Genomic DNA, 14342 nt, shown 5'->3' with positions numbered 1-14342 from the left:
GCAGCGGAGCTCGTGGTTTATGATCGGCGTTGCTAAAATCGGCCTCTTAGTCCTCAACCGTGATGGAGGAGCAGCAGCTCAGCTACAACATGCTGGAGGGTCGCTTCAAACAGCTACAAGGTAAGGAGGAGGAGCCGAGGGTCAGAGGTCGTGGCGGCAGAGGGCGTGGGTTCGGTTTCATGTAACTGGTCAGGGTGGTGGTTCCCAGTTGGGAGGCTGGGACCCTTCAGCGGGTCCTTGAAGGAACTGGATTGGGCACAGGTCTTGGATGTTCTTACCTGCAGACTCGCCGTGCAGCTCGGACCTCGCTGCGCGTCCATGTCTTTCCTGTGTGTATGCGGATCTTTTGCGGTCTTATTGGCTGCTGCACAAACGTGTCAGTATGAGTTCCTGTGTGGCGTGGAATCGCTTCAGCATGTAAATCTCACGGATGTTAAGCAGTTTCTGTCACATGGTGTTGCTCTGCTGCTGCCACTAGGAGGCGCTGGGATGTTTACGCAGTGTTGGTGTGCAGATCTCTCCGCGCCAGGACCCGGACTGGACAGAGCGCATTTGGGCTATAAGTACTTCCTGTGAACTGCCTTCACGGAAACGCCGTGCTGCACGAACACGGTTTAGGAAACATGCTGCAGGGGGCGCCGTGGAGCCAGGCTGGCAGGCCGTAGGTGTTGATGCATAAACTTTATTTGTGTGGAACAATAAACGGAGCCATCACCCAGTCGCTTCGGTGCTCGGGTTCTAAAGCTCCGCCCACAGAGCTCATCACTGCTGTTTTAAAGCGGCATGATTACAGGCGCACCTGGGTGTCTGTGGGCGTGTTGGGCGACCTTCGACCTGCTCCTGGTTAAAGTTTAAGCGCTCACTTTTACTGCTGGGCTCAGTGACATCATCACAGGCTGTCACACCTGCCCGGAGCACAGGTGCACGGGGTTCAGTCCAACTTCCTGGTGTTTCCATGGAAATGTAAGCAGCAGAGCAATGAATAATTCTGCTGGTAACACAAATAATAAAACACTTCCAGAAGAGTTTAGCAAAGACACAAGCACGAGCGTGGCACAGTAAACAGAGGCCCACCTGGTCTCACCTGGTGTCAGTGGTAACCAGTTTAGGCCTGCTGGCTGAAACCAGTCATGACGCTGAACCAAACACTGCGGTTGGCTAGTGGCGCCGTTGCTATCAGCAGCGCAGCGTCTCCACAGAGACAGCGTCAGGTCTGCAGGTCCAACAGCAGCGTCGGAGCCGCAGCATCGCCGGCGTAACCAAACAGGAAACAGGCGGGACAACAGGAGTTTTACTTTGAAGGTTTGAGCTGAGTCGCACATCCACTTCCATCCTCGTGAAGCCCCACCTGTTAGAGGCGATCAGCTGCTCTCAGTTCTGCTCACGTGTTTGCCTGAATCAGCCTGTTTTAGCTCCTCCCCCTTTTGGACAGCCGTCTGTGTGGTGTCGCTGCTTTATTATAATTATTACAGCTGTTGCTGTTTCCTGTCTGTGTGTTTAGAGCAGGTCGCTGCATCAGTGTTCACATGCACCGAACATACAAATACAAACAGCAGGTGGGCGGGGCTTATGTGCCTGATAAGAGTGTGAAAACTCTGATCAGGTGCCCAGACTGAAACGTGTGTGTGTGTGTGTGTGTGTGTGTGTGTGTGTGTGTGTGTGTGTGTGTGTGTGTGTGTGTTGTGCGTGCACAGATGAGCGGGAGGCGGTGCAGAAGAAGACCTTCACTAAGTGGGTGAACTCTCACCTGTCCAGAGTCTCCTGCAGGATCACCGACCTGTACATGGACCTGAGAGACGGACGCATGCTCATCAAACTGCTCGAGGTCCTCTCCGGGGAGAGACTGGTAAAACACACACACACACACACACACACACACACACACACACACACACACACACATAAACAGTCCTTGCACTAAAATCAACACCAGAAGAAGAAACCCGGCCTTCACTGATCTGATCAACTGGAACTTCCTGTCCAGGCCGTCAGGATGTCTGATAGAGCGCCCCTGCTCAGCCTGTGGCTGCGAACAGTACTGCAGCTCCTGTAGAGCGAGATGAGGGAGGAGAGACACTTCTATGGGCTTAAATTGTGGCCATAAACGTTTTGTACTTGTAAATCAAATGCGTGTTTGTGAACTAAACTGAAGTTTTGTAGCCTTGTAAAAATAAATTTGTTAGAAAGATTTATGTTTGTGCATCTACAGATCAGTAGATGCGCTCAGGTTCCCTGGATGTGGGAGAGTTTCAACTTACACGTACAAATTTTGACCCGATTTTTCTTCCTGTCAGCTGATTGGCCAATGTCACCTCAATCACAAATTTAACAATCCAATCAGAGCACAGATGGGTTTGGCTGTTGGAGGGGTGCTTTACGGAGCTGCAGGTCCTGGAAGAATAAATGCCTTTTACATGCCAGCCCAGTGTTTTCCTTCATCACCATGAAAACAGTCTGTGTGTGTCCGAGTTCAGTGATTTTGTGTCACAGGTCTACGTGCTTAGACAGAGACCTCCAGAACCTTTCTCTGTGGACCCTGGGGGGGCAGTGTTGTGGACATGACACAGTCTTCACTAGTGGGGATACTTACAAAGCTTTCTGGTTATGAATTAGCATACATGTTTTTATTGAACATTTGAAGAAACAGCAAAAAAAACAGAAACTCTTGTAGAGGACATAAAGTCAGAGATAGAAAAGACAAGGAGCAGGTGCATCTAGTACAGGTAGAGCTGCTGCACACAGAGCCCAGCAGCCAGCAACAAATCCTGGATCCTTTGCTTTTAGTTAGCAGTTAGCATTAGCAGCACATCCTGCTCTGATGTGAAAGGACCTTTATGCTGCGCACTGTGACTCACAGCCATGGTCCCGGGTCAGCCCTGACTTTGTGTTAAACTAATCCTAAAGTGATAATGGTGTTTCTAACCACTGATATACCACAACTTTATCCTTTCAACAGCTGCTCAAAGTTAGGGGACCTAGCTGCTATCGGATATTTATATAGCGATTCTCCAGCTTCAAACTGTATCACCCTTCAAGGACCTGCAGCTCCGTAAAGCACCCCTCCAACAGCCAAACCCATCTGTTCTCTGATTGGATTGTTAATCAATCAACCAATCAGCTGACAGGAAGAAAAATCGGGTCAAAATTCGTACATGTAAGTTGAAACTCTCCCACATTCAGGGAACCTGAGCGCAGAGTTTACACGTAGTGTTTTCCTCTGTAAGCAGACCTTCACAGAAACATTTGTAACTCGCGTAAATATTTTTTAAAACACAAAGTCTCATCTGTAGATGCACAAACATAAAATTTTCTAACAAATTTATTTTTACAAGGTTACAAAACTTCAGTTCACAAATACGCATTTGATTTACAAGTACAAAACATTTATGACCACAATTTAAGCCCATATGCTTCTGAGTGTGCTCCGCCCCTTTTGCCCAGATATTTCCAGAGGACGTTTCCTGTGTGTCAGACGATGTCATGTGATGTCACAGCGGTCGGTCATGTGACATAAGTTTCTGGATGAGCTTCCCGAGATTTTTAAAGCGATGCTTTATTTGACGTGCGATCAGAGTAAGTCCACATTCGTGCTCCTGATGACCTCCTGGAGGGTACAGCAGCTCACAGGAAGTGACCTCAGAGTTCAAGCAGGTGTGCCTGACTTCCTGTTTTCCCTCTGAAACATTAACCTGTTTCCGTTTGAGACGGTGGACTTGTTGGCCTCAAGGAAGGCTGTGGTCCAGCTGCTGCGCTTCCTCCCACTTCCTGTAGGCCAGGAACGCCTCGCCGTCCTCCCGGGCCAGGAAGACAAGACGGTGTCTCCACTTCCTGTTATTTTGGAGACGTCAGTGGGAACCAGACACATATCCTTGCTTCAGTGTGTGATTATTGCAGCTTTTATTGTGAAAGTCTGCCCTCACAGGATGTTCATGATTTTGGATCTACACCTGTAGATCACCTGACTCTCTGCTCCTCCGCCTCCAGCCAAAGCCAACCAAAGGGCGGATGCGGATCCACTGTCTGGAGAACGTGGACAAGGCGCTGCAGTTCCTGAAGGAGCAGCGGGTTCACCTGGAGAACATGGGCTCCCACGACATCGTGGACGGAAACCATCGGCTCACGCTGGGCCTCATCTGGACCATCATACTCCGCTTCCAGGTAAGCACGCGTCACAGGTGTGACCTGTTAGAGCACAGACTCAGGAGATTCCTGCAGGGCCACAGGTAAAAACGGCAGACAGGTGGAGGTGTTACTGTTCTTCCTCTTGCCCTCAGATTCAGGACATCAGCGTGGAGACGGAAGACAACAAAGAGAAGCGATCGGCCAAAGACGCCCTGCTGCTGTGGTGTCAGATGAAGACCGCGGGGTGAGGCTCACCTGCAGCACCTGCGTAGTGTCAGTGAGGCCGAGCTCAGGTTAACCTCTGCTTCCTGTCTTCTTCCTCAGGTATCCCAACGTCAACATCCACAACTTCAGCACGAGCTGGAGGGACGGCATGGCCTTCAACGCGCTCATCCACAAACACAGGTAACCCCGTCGTCCAGGTGTGACGATGCGGAGACTCGTCCCTGTGAATAAAGTTTTGTGTTTCTCGTGTTTTCAGGCCTGATTTGATCGATTTTGACAAACTGAAGAAATCCAACGCTCACTACAACCTGCAGAACGCCTTCAACCTGGCGGAGCATCACCTGGGCCTCACCAAGCTGTTGGACCCCGAGGGTAGGGACCGCACGTTTACCTGAGCAGTTCACCTGAACAGTTTGTATTTGAATCTTCTGTTTGTGCTGCAGACATCAGCGTGGACCATCCCGACGAGAAGTCCGTCATCACCTACGTGGTGACCTATTACCACTATTTCTCCAAGATGAAGGCTCTGAAGGTGGAGGGCAAACGTATCGGGAAGGTGAGTCGGCACGACTGAAACTCTCTTTCAGAGGTCACGAACTCCGCTGGCGGCGCCTCATTGTCTTGGTTTTTGCTTCCAGGTTTTGGACAACGCCATCGAGACGGAGAAGATGATCGAGAAATACGAGTCCCTGGCCTCAGACCTGCTGGAGTGGATTGAACAGACCATCATCATCCTCAACAACAGGAAGTTCGCCAACTCTCTGGCAGGAGTCCAGCAGCAGCTACAAGCCTTCAACACCTACCGCACCGTGGAGAAGCCCCCCAAGTAAGAGCGCTGCGCCTCGCCTTCGCTCTGCCTCCAGTAACGCTACCTGAGCTCTCACCTGGTCTCTGTCCCCATCAGGTTCACAGAGAAGGGGAACCTGGAGGTCCTTCTCTTCACCATCCAGAGCAAGATGAGGGCAAACAACCAGAAGGTGTACATGCCCCGCGAGGGGAAGCTCATCTCTGACATCAACAAGGTGGGAGCCGCTCCGAAGCCGTTTACCTGTCGGTCAGAGCCCGTCCCGCCGCTCGCCCAGCAGAACGCAGACTCAATATGTTTCGTCTCCTGTGAACCCGAGTTACACACAGCGTTTGCAGCTGTGCAGCCGAATCCCAGCAGGGCTGTCGTCCTGCTGCTCGCGTCGGGCGCACGTAGTCGGTTTGTCTTCCCCAAATGATCGAGAGTGACGGCCGAGAGTTTTATCAGTACACGAGTTAACCTGATCACAGGAGGAACTCACTCTCTGATCATGTTAGCTGAAAACTGTGCGTCTGGTGTCCGGAGCATTGAAATAAGAGCCTTCGTCTGACACCTGCAGAGTTCCTTCATGGTGCAGAGCAACATGACAGGAAGACGCCAGAGTCGTTCATAAGAACCAGAACGTGCAGTTTGTGAAGGCAGAAGGACCCGTGCACGAAACGTTTCTAGCAGTTTGTTAGAAAAACAGCTGTGAGCGTTTCTGCTGGTCGGGTCCAGGTGACTCAGTCCTGACCTCGCTCTGCACGTTTGTATCTCGCTTGGAGCCGGCGGTGCTGAGGCCGGGCTCGAGTCTTCTCCCGGGCTCGAACCGTGGAGCCGCTTCGGTTACGTGAAATGTGCTTTTGTTACAGATACACGACGTTTCTAAGACGGCGTGGACTTGTGTACAGACGGATGTTTGCTGCGATGTTAAACTCTGTGTTTCCGTTAACCCTTTAAGACCTACCATAGAACCAAGTTCGCCAGAGCTTATATTATATTTTTACATGCTGTGGAGCCATTTCTGGGAGCATTTCAAGTTGCTATACATCAATACAACCATTACAGCCCAAATTGTAATAATATGTCTGCATTAGGTGCATAGTAATTACATAAATTGCAAAAAAGTGCAATAAACTACAAAAAAATTAAAATCGTTTTTGTTTTTTTAACATATATTTGTAGTTAGAGAAATTTAAGAGGCTTATCCCTCAAAACTGTGAATACAAAAAAGTTGCACAAACTAGTTTCCCACCACAGGAAATTTATTTTAAGTGTCTTCATAGTTTTATTTTTGAAATACACCAATTTTTATATACTGCAGGAAAAACGAAAATAAGTATTATAGTGCAAATTTGCAAAATAACAGCATATGCATCAAAATAAACTATTTCCAGCAGTGCAATATTAGTCCTCAGCATCCCAGAAACCACACAGAAAGTCATGAAGTCAAACATAAGTTTTAAAAACACCAGTATAGGCTCATAAGGCCCTGATGGTAAAAAACTACATTTCCGCAAAATGACGTCACTTCCGGTTTCGGGCAGGTCATGCGGTCATGTGATAGTTCACGCTGATAGACGTAGGAAGTGTTACAAACAGCTGATCGATCGGCAAAGCGTGTTTCTGGAATATTATGTTTTTGTTGCTGCAAGCGCTTTTATGCAGTTTTTGCAAAGCTATATGTGGAAGGAAACCGTGACCGAGGACAAGCTGATGGCATCAGATGTAAGTACAACTCCTCCGGTTTCATATGCAAAAAAAATATTGCGCTAGCTCACGTGGTTGCAGAGCTATGGGATTTAAAAGTAGTTACGCAAAATGGAGCGTGTCCGCTCCGACCGGCTCTAAAGGGTTAAAACAACTCCTACAGAGACTAAATTTACACGCTGTAAATGCTGCTGCGTGGATTTGATGCTGACTTTGTGATCCTGACAGGCCTGGGAGCGGCTGGAGAAGGCGGAGCATGAGCGCGAGCTGGCTCTGAGGATGGAGCTGATTCGTCAGGAGAAGCTGGAACAGTTGGCCAGGCGCTTTGATCGAAAGGCGGCCATGAGAGAGACCTGGCTCAGCGAAAATCAGAGGCTGGTGTCACAGGTAGGAGGACGCAGCAAATCATGTGACCTGCCCACGTTTCTTCACTCGTGATCTCATGACACGCCGCCGTCTCTTCTCTGTCTCCAGGATAACTTTGGCTTCGACCTTCAGGCCGTCGAGGCCGCCACCAAGAAGCACGAGGCGATCGAAACGGACATCGCCGCATACGAGGAGCGTGTCCAAGCTGTGGTTGCTGTGGCAAAGGAGCTGGAGGCGGAGCGCTACCATGACATCAAACGCATCGCAGCCCGGAAGGACAACGTTATTCGTCTGTGGGAGTATCTGCTGGAGCTGCTGAAGGCCCGCAGGCAGCGGCTGGAGATGAACCTGGGCCTGCAGAGGGTCTTTCAGGAGATGCTCTACATCATGGACTGGATGGACGAGATGAAGGTACCCGAACACGGCACTCGGGGTGGGACGCAGAGAAGGTGTCTGAGCAGAAACGTGATCGTCTGCTTTTGGGTTCTAGATGCTGCTGCTGTCTCAGGATTATGGGAAGCATCTGCTGGGGGTGGAGGACCTGCTCCAGAAACACGCCTTGGTGGAGGCAGACATTGCCATCCAGGCCGACAGGGTGAAGGCGGTCACCGCCAACGCCAACAAGCACTCTGCCAGCAACAGCGGTGAGCAGCAGGCGCCTTTCCTCGCCTCTGAGTTTGATTTGAACTTGAGTATTTTTATCCATTTAATAAGGAGGAGTCTTGTTCCTCCGATAGGTGTACTTTTACATTTTCCCTTCCTTCCTGTCCAGGCTACAAGCCCTGTGACCCACAGGTCATCCAGGACCGGGTGGCCCACCTTGAGTTCTGCTACCAGGAGCTGACTCAGCTCGCCGCAGAGCGACGTGCCCGTCTGGAGGAGTCTCGCCGTCTCTGGAAGTTTTTCTGGGAGATGGCGGAGGAGGAAGGCTGGATCCGTGAGAAGGAGCAGATCCTGTCCTCTCTGGAGCACGGTAAGGACCTGACGGGGGCGCTGCGTCTCCTCAGCCAGCAGCGAGCCCTGGAAGACGAGATGAGCGGCCGTGCCGGCCACCTGCAGCACACCATTGCGGAGGGCCAGGCCATGGTGAAGGCGGGACACTTCGGTGCCACGAAGATCCAAGAGCGAATTTCCGACCTGCAGGCTCAGTGGGCAGCGCTGGAGCAGCTGGCAGCGGTGAGGAAGAAAAGGCTGGAGGAGGCTCTGGCCCTCCACCAGTTCCAGGCAGATGCTGATGACGTAGATGCCTGGATGCTGGACGCCCTGCGCATCGTCTCCAGCGGGGAGACCGGCCACGATGAGTTCTCCACCCAGGCGCTGGCCAGGAAGCACAAAGATGCAGCGGCAGAGGTGGCAAGCTACAGACCGGTCATCGACTCACTCCACGAGCAGGTCGCCTGTCTGCCAAAAGAGGAGGCGGAGTCAGAGGAGGTCCGCGGTCGGCTGACCTGTATCGAGGAGCGCTACAAGGAGGTCGCCGACCTCACCAAGCTGAGGAAGCAGGCGCTTCAGGACGCTTTGTCCCGCTACAAAATGTTCAGCGAGGCCGATGCCTGCGAAGTTTGGATCGATGAGAAGGAGCAGTGGCTGAACAGCATGGAGATCCCGGAAAAACTGGAGGACCTGGAGGTCATACAGCACAGGTGGGATTTGTTTTTGACGCTGTAATTTTTATTGATAGTGTTGTCGCAGTTTAAACACAAACATGTTACATTACAGGCGAAATAACCATGCAAGCACACAGTCAAACAAACAGAACTAAAGCGAACAAAAGGTGTGGGTGCCCATTCTAATCAACTGCCACATGCACACCTGCCTTTACTCCGCATACACACTCCAGCTTATATACTTTTATACAGGCATGCATCAATAGATATACAGAGTTATAGACCTTAAATGTTTTGTTCTTCATTAATTTTCCCTGGTGCTGTATAATGTCCACTTCTCCCACAACGAAAATATCTTCCTTTAATCTGAGAAGTAATTTCTTCCATTGCATAGATTCCTCCAACAACATTTAAGCAGTGTTTTGAAGAAGGCGGATCCAGTTTGTACCAGTTTCTTGTTGTAGCTTTCTTTGCAGCTATCAAGTCGTCGTACATAACATACTCTCTAATATTCCCAAGATATACAGTTTTAAAATCGTGTGGTAATTGATAGCCCAACATATTGCCTATTACAAGAATCACGTTCTTCCAAAAATGATGCAGTTTCAGGTCCCAAACACGTGCGTATGACGAGCTTCCATGTTACCACATCTGCTCCAAACTTGAGTCTGCTTACTTTTGATTTTTGGTGTAAGAAAGAATCGAGTAAGATGTTTCCATCCAAATTCTCTCCAGCATCTTGAGTTAGTCGTGTTCTGGGTTTCACACATATCTAACCAGCACAGGTAGGATTAGTTACACAGCACTGCCTCAGAGCAAACCGAAGGCTCTGCCTCCCATTCTACTTTTAAATACTCTAGGAACAACAAGTAGGCCTGCAGAGCGAGAGCGAAGTGCTCTGATAGGGTGATATGGTACTACAAGGTCATTAAGATAAGATGGGGCCTGATTATTTAAGACCTTGTATGTGAGGAGCAGGATTTTGAATCCTGGATTTAACAGGAAGCCAAAACAGGAGAAATCTGCTCTCTCTTTCTAGTCCCTGTCAGGACGCTTGCTGCAGCATTTTGGATCAGCTGAAGGCTTTTCAGGGAGTTTTTAGGACTTCCTGATAATAATGAATTACAGTCGTCCAGCCTGGAAGTAATAAATGCATGAACTAGTTCTTCAGCGTCACTCTGAGACAGGATATTTCTAACTTTAGAGATGTTGCACAAATGGAAGAACGCAGTCTTACATATTTGTTTAATATGTGCATTGAAGGACTGAAGTGGTCCTAGCACTGAACCCTGTGGAACTCCATAACTAACCTCAGTGTGTGAAGAGGACTCTCCATGATTAGATAGATATGATACAAATGTACTGTGATACACTGCAACACGTGCACTGAAGCATGATGTGTTCTGGCAGGTTTGAGAGTCTTGAGCCGGAGATGAACAGCCAGGCGTCTCGTGTCGCTGTGGTGAACCAGATTGCCAGGCAGCTGATGCACAGCGGTCACCCGAGTGAGAAGGACATTAAGACCCAGCAGGACAAACTCAATAACAGGTATGACCCGACCATCAGGTACAGAGATTCCTACCAAAGAATAACAAAATCAAAAACATTGACCTGTGAGAGTCAGGTGTGGAAGCTGCCGTGATAACCCTCTGCTCTGCCTCCAGGTGGAGCCTGTTCCGTGAGCTTGTGGACCGTAAGAAGGAGTCCCTGAACTCAGCTCTGGGCGTGCAGAACTACCACCTCGACTGCAACGAGACCAAGTCCTGGATCAAAGAGAAGACCAAAGTCATCGAGTCTACCCAGGAGCTGGGCAATGACCTCACAGGGGTCATGGCCCTGCAGCGCAAACTGACCGGCATGGAGCGTGACCTGGCCGCCATCGAGGACAAGCTCAGTGAAATGCACGGCGAAGCCCGGAGGCTGGCAGAAGAGCACCCCGATCAGGCCAACGCCATTACGGGCCGTCTGGCCGAGATCACAGCCGTATGGGAGGAAATGAAGAACACGCTAAAGAACCGAGAGGAGTCTCTGGGTGAAGCCAGGAAACTGCAGCAGTTCTTACGTGAGCTGGACGACTTCCAGTCGTGGTTATCTCGCACTCAGACCGCCATCGCCTCAGAGGACATGCCCAACACGCTTGCCGAAGCAGAGAAGCTGATGGCCCAACATGAAGGCATCAAGAATGAGATCCAGAACTACGAGGAGGACTATCAGAAGATGCGGGACATGGGCGAGATGGTGACACAGGGCCAGACAGACGCTCAGTACATGTTCCTGCGACAACGGTTGCAGGCGCTCGACACCGGCTGGAACGAACTGCACAAGATGTGGGAGAATCGGCAGAACCTGCTGTCGCAGTCCCACGCCTACCAGCTGTTCCTTCGGGATACCAAGCAGGCGGAGGCTTTCCTCAACAGCCAGGTAAATGCCCGATTAACACCTCCTCCCCTTTCTGCTCCTGCCTGTGCTTTAAAAACTCGCCATTTCTCTGTGTCTGCCCCGCAGGAGTACGTCCTGGCTCACACAGAGATGCCCACGACCCTGGAGGGGGCCGAGGCTGCCATCAAGAAGCAAGAGGACTTCATGACCACGATGGACGCCAACGAGGACAAGATTAACGGCGTGGTTGAGGCCGGTAGGCGGTTGGCCAGCGACGGGAACATCAACGGCGATCGAATCCATGAGAAAGTTACCTCCATCGACGACAGGTGCGCCAAAGCTTCACAGCATGTTCGTTCGCTGCAGAAGAACCTTTCTTGCGTTCTCCTCAGCAGACGTAGTCGGTACATTCCCGTGGTTCCACAGGAAGGTGTAGGTGCCACCCTGACCTTCAGCCTTTCCAGTTGTGCAGGATCCGTCAGTGTGATGAAGGGAATCAATGTGTGTTCTTCCCATTTTGTCACTCATCCAAGTGACTTCTTCAGTCTGGAGTCAGTCTTCGGTTTTCAAGTTTTCACTGAAGACGCCAGATGAACAAAATCCACTAGACTAATGAGAAAGCAGCTGTGGAACATAAAGAGCACGTCAAACCATAGCTGTCACCGTGACCCCGGCTCCGGCTGCTGTTTCTGAATCTCTAAATGTTGGGTTTGGTGAGTGTGTGAAGGTCGGTCTTATCTGGGTTTTTTGTTGTGTTTCAGGCACAAGAAGAACAGGGAGGCTGCGGTGGAGCTGCTGATGAGGTTGAAGGACAACCGAGACCTGCAGAAATTCCTGCAAGACTGCCAGGAGGTCAGTCTCTGATACGAAGCCGTGCTTTAGACGCCAAAGGCAAAACGCACTCTCTGAAGCAGGGGCGTCGTCGACAAGCGCAGCGCTGTGGTTCAGACGGCGTCCTGTGATATCATCGCCTGCGTAACACTGTGTTCTGTTCTGTTTGCAGCTGTCTCTGTGGATCAATGAGAAGATGCTCACGGCTCAGGACATGAGCTACGACGAGGCCAGAAACCTGCACAGCAAGTGGTTGAAGCACCAGGCCTTCATGGCCGAGCTGCAGTCCAACAAAGAGTGGCTGGACAAGATCGAGAAGGTACCGCCGTTCGCCTGAGCAGGGCAGCCAATCAGCAGTCACTCCGCTCACACAAAAGATAAACGAGAGCATGCACGACTCACGAGCTGCAACTTTATGCCCGTGTTTGCCTCAGGCAGGTGTTCTCTGAGCTCGCTGCGAGAGAAGCTACTAAAACACATGCTAACGCTGACCGACGGTGCAAAACTGAGCCTAAAATATACAAATTAAACATTTCATCATATAAATGAGACCCCCAGTGACCTTTAACCTGACCCAAGTGTGTCCTGACCTCAGGATGGCACGCTCCTGGTGTCGGAGAAGCCGGAAACGGAGGCGGTGGTGAAGGAGAAGCTGTCGGCACTCCACACCATGTGGGAGGAGCTCGAGTCCACCACGCAGACCAAAGCTCAGTGTCTGTTTGACGCCAACAAGGCCGAGCTGTTCACTCAGAGCTGCGCCGACCTCGACAAGTGGTTGGCCGGCCTCGAGGGCCAGATCCAGTCCGACGACTACGGCAAAGACCTGACGTCCGTCAACATCCTGCTGAAAAAGCAGCAGGTACGTCCTCCACTCACCTGAATGCAGAACAGACAGGTGGACAGCTCAATGTGAGGTTTGATTTTACTCATATATACAGCTATGACACCTGCAACACCACAACAGTAACACACCTGTGAAACCACACCTGCAACACCACAACAGTAACACACCTGTGAAACCACACCTGCAACACCACAACAGTAACACACCTGTGAAACCACACCTGCAACACCACAACAGTAACACACCTGTGAAACCACACCTGTAACACCACAACAGTAACACACCTGTGACACACCTGTAACATCACAACAGTAACACACCTGTGAAACCTGTAACACCACAACAGTAACACACCTGTGACACACCTGTGACACACCTGTACCACAACAGTAACACACCTGTAACATCACAACAGTAACACACCTGTGACACCTGTAACACCACAACAGTAACACACCTGTGACACACCTGTAACATCACAACAGTAACACACCTGTGACACCTGTAACACCACAACAGTAACACACCTGTGACACACCTGTAACATCACAACAGTGACACACCTGTGACACACCTGTAACACCACAACAGTGACACACCTGTAACACCACAACAGTGACACACCTGTAACATCACAACAGTGACACACCTGTGACACACCTGTAACACCACAACAGTAACACACCTGTGAAACCTGTAACACCACAACCGTAACACACCTGTAACATCACAACAGTAACACACCTGTGACACACCTGTAACATCACAACAGTAACACACCTGTGACACACCTGTAACATCACAACAGTGACACACCTGTAACACCACAACAGTGACACACCTGTAACACCACAACAGTAACACACCTGTGAAACCTGTAACACCACAACCGTAACACACCTGTAACATCACAACAGTGACACACCTGTAACACCACAACAGTAACACACCTGTGAAACCTGTAACACCACAACCGTAACACACCTGTAACACCACAACAGTGACACACCTGTAACACCACAACAGTAACACACCTGTGACACACCTGTAACATCACAACAGTGACACACCTGTGACACACCTGTAACACCACAACAGTAACACACCTGTGACACACCTGTAACACCACAACAGTGACACACCTGTAACACCACAACAGTAACACACCTGTGAAACCTGTAACACCACAACCGTAACACACCTGTAACATCACAACAGTGACACACCTGTAACACCACAACAGTGACACACCTGTAACACCACAACAGTAACACACCTGTGACACACCTGTAACACCACAACAGTGACACACCTGTAACACCACAACAGTAACACACCTGTGACACCTGTAACACCACAACAGTAACACACCTGTGACACACCTGTAACACCACAACAGTAACACACCTGTGAAACCTGTAACACCACAACAGTGACACACCTGTGACACACCTGTAACACCACAACAGTGACA

At 50.3% G+C, this 14342-nt stretch overlaps 1 protein-coding gene across 1 annotated transcript in view; it reads left to right on the top strand.

The window, feature by feature from the left end:
• The window catches only part of LOC308395546 (spectrin beta chain, non-erythrocytic 1-like), a 33205-nt gene that overhangs the window by 8755 nt on the left and 10108 nt on the right, over positions 1 to 14342 (top strand). The window contains exons 3-20 of the mRNA XM_080880429.1: positions 1695 to 1846; positions 3985 to 4158; positions 4275 to 4366; positions 4447 to 4527; positions 4604 to 4719; positions 4791 to 4903; positions 4986 to 5173; positions 5252 to 5369; positions 7070 to 7228; positions 7316 to 7618; positions 7698 to 7851; positions 7980 to 8850; positions 10225 to 10362; positions 10479 to 11235; positions 11320 to 11522; positions 11955 to 12045; positions 12197 to 12343; positions 12620 to 12883. Of these exons, the coding sequence (XP_080736555.1) occupies positions 1695 to 1846; positions 3985 to 4158; positions 4275 to 4366; positions 4447 to 4527; positions 4604 to 4719; positions 4791 to 4903; positions 4986 to 5173; positions 5252 to 5369; positions 7070 to 7228; positions 7316 to 7618; positions 7698 to 7851; positions 7980 to 8850; positions 10225 to 10362; positions 10479 to 11235; positions 11320 to 11522; positions 11955 to 12045; positions 12197 to 12343; positions 12620 to 12883 (4121 nt within the window). The remainder of the gene's footprint in view (positions 1 to 1694; positions 1847 to 3984; positions 4159 to 4274; positions 4367 to 4446; positions 4528 to 4603; positions 4720 to 4790; positions 4904 to 4985; positions 5174 to 5251; positions 5370 to 7069; positions 7229 to 7315; positions 7619 to 7697; positions 7852 to 7979; positions 8851 to 10224; positions 10363 to 10478; positions 11236 to 11319; positions 11523 to 11954; positions 12046 to 12196; positions 12344 to 12619; positions 12884 to 14342) is intronic.

Source organism: Rhamphochromis sp. 'chilingali' (genome assembly GCF_963969265.1).
Source record: "Rhamphochromis sp. 'chilingali' genome assembly, chromosome: 4".
NCBI classification, from domain to species: domain Eukaryota; kingdom Metazoa; phylum Chordata; class Actinopteri; order Cichliformes; family Cichlidae; genus Rhamphochromis; species Rhamphochromis sp. 'chilingali'.
This window is presented reverse-complemented; position numbering and strand designations above follow the sequence as displayed.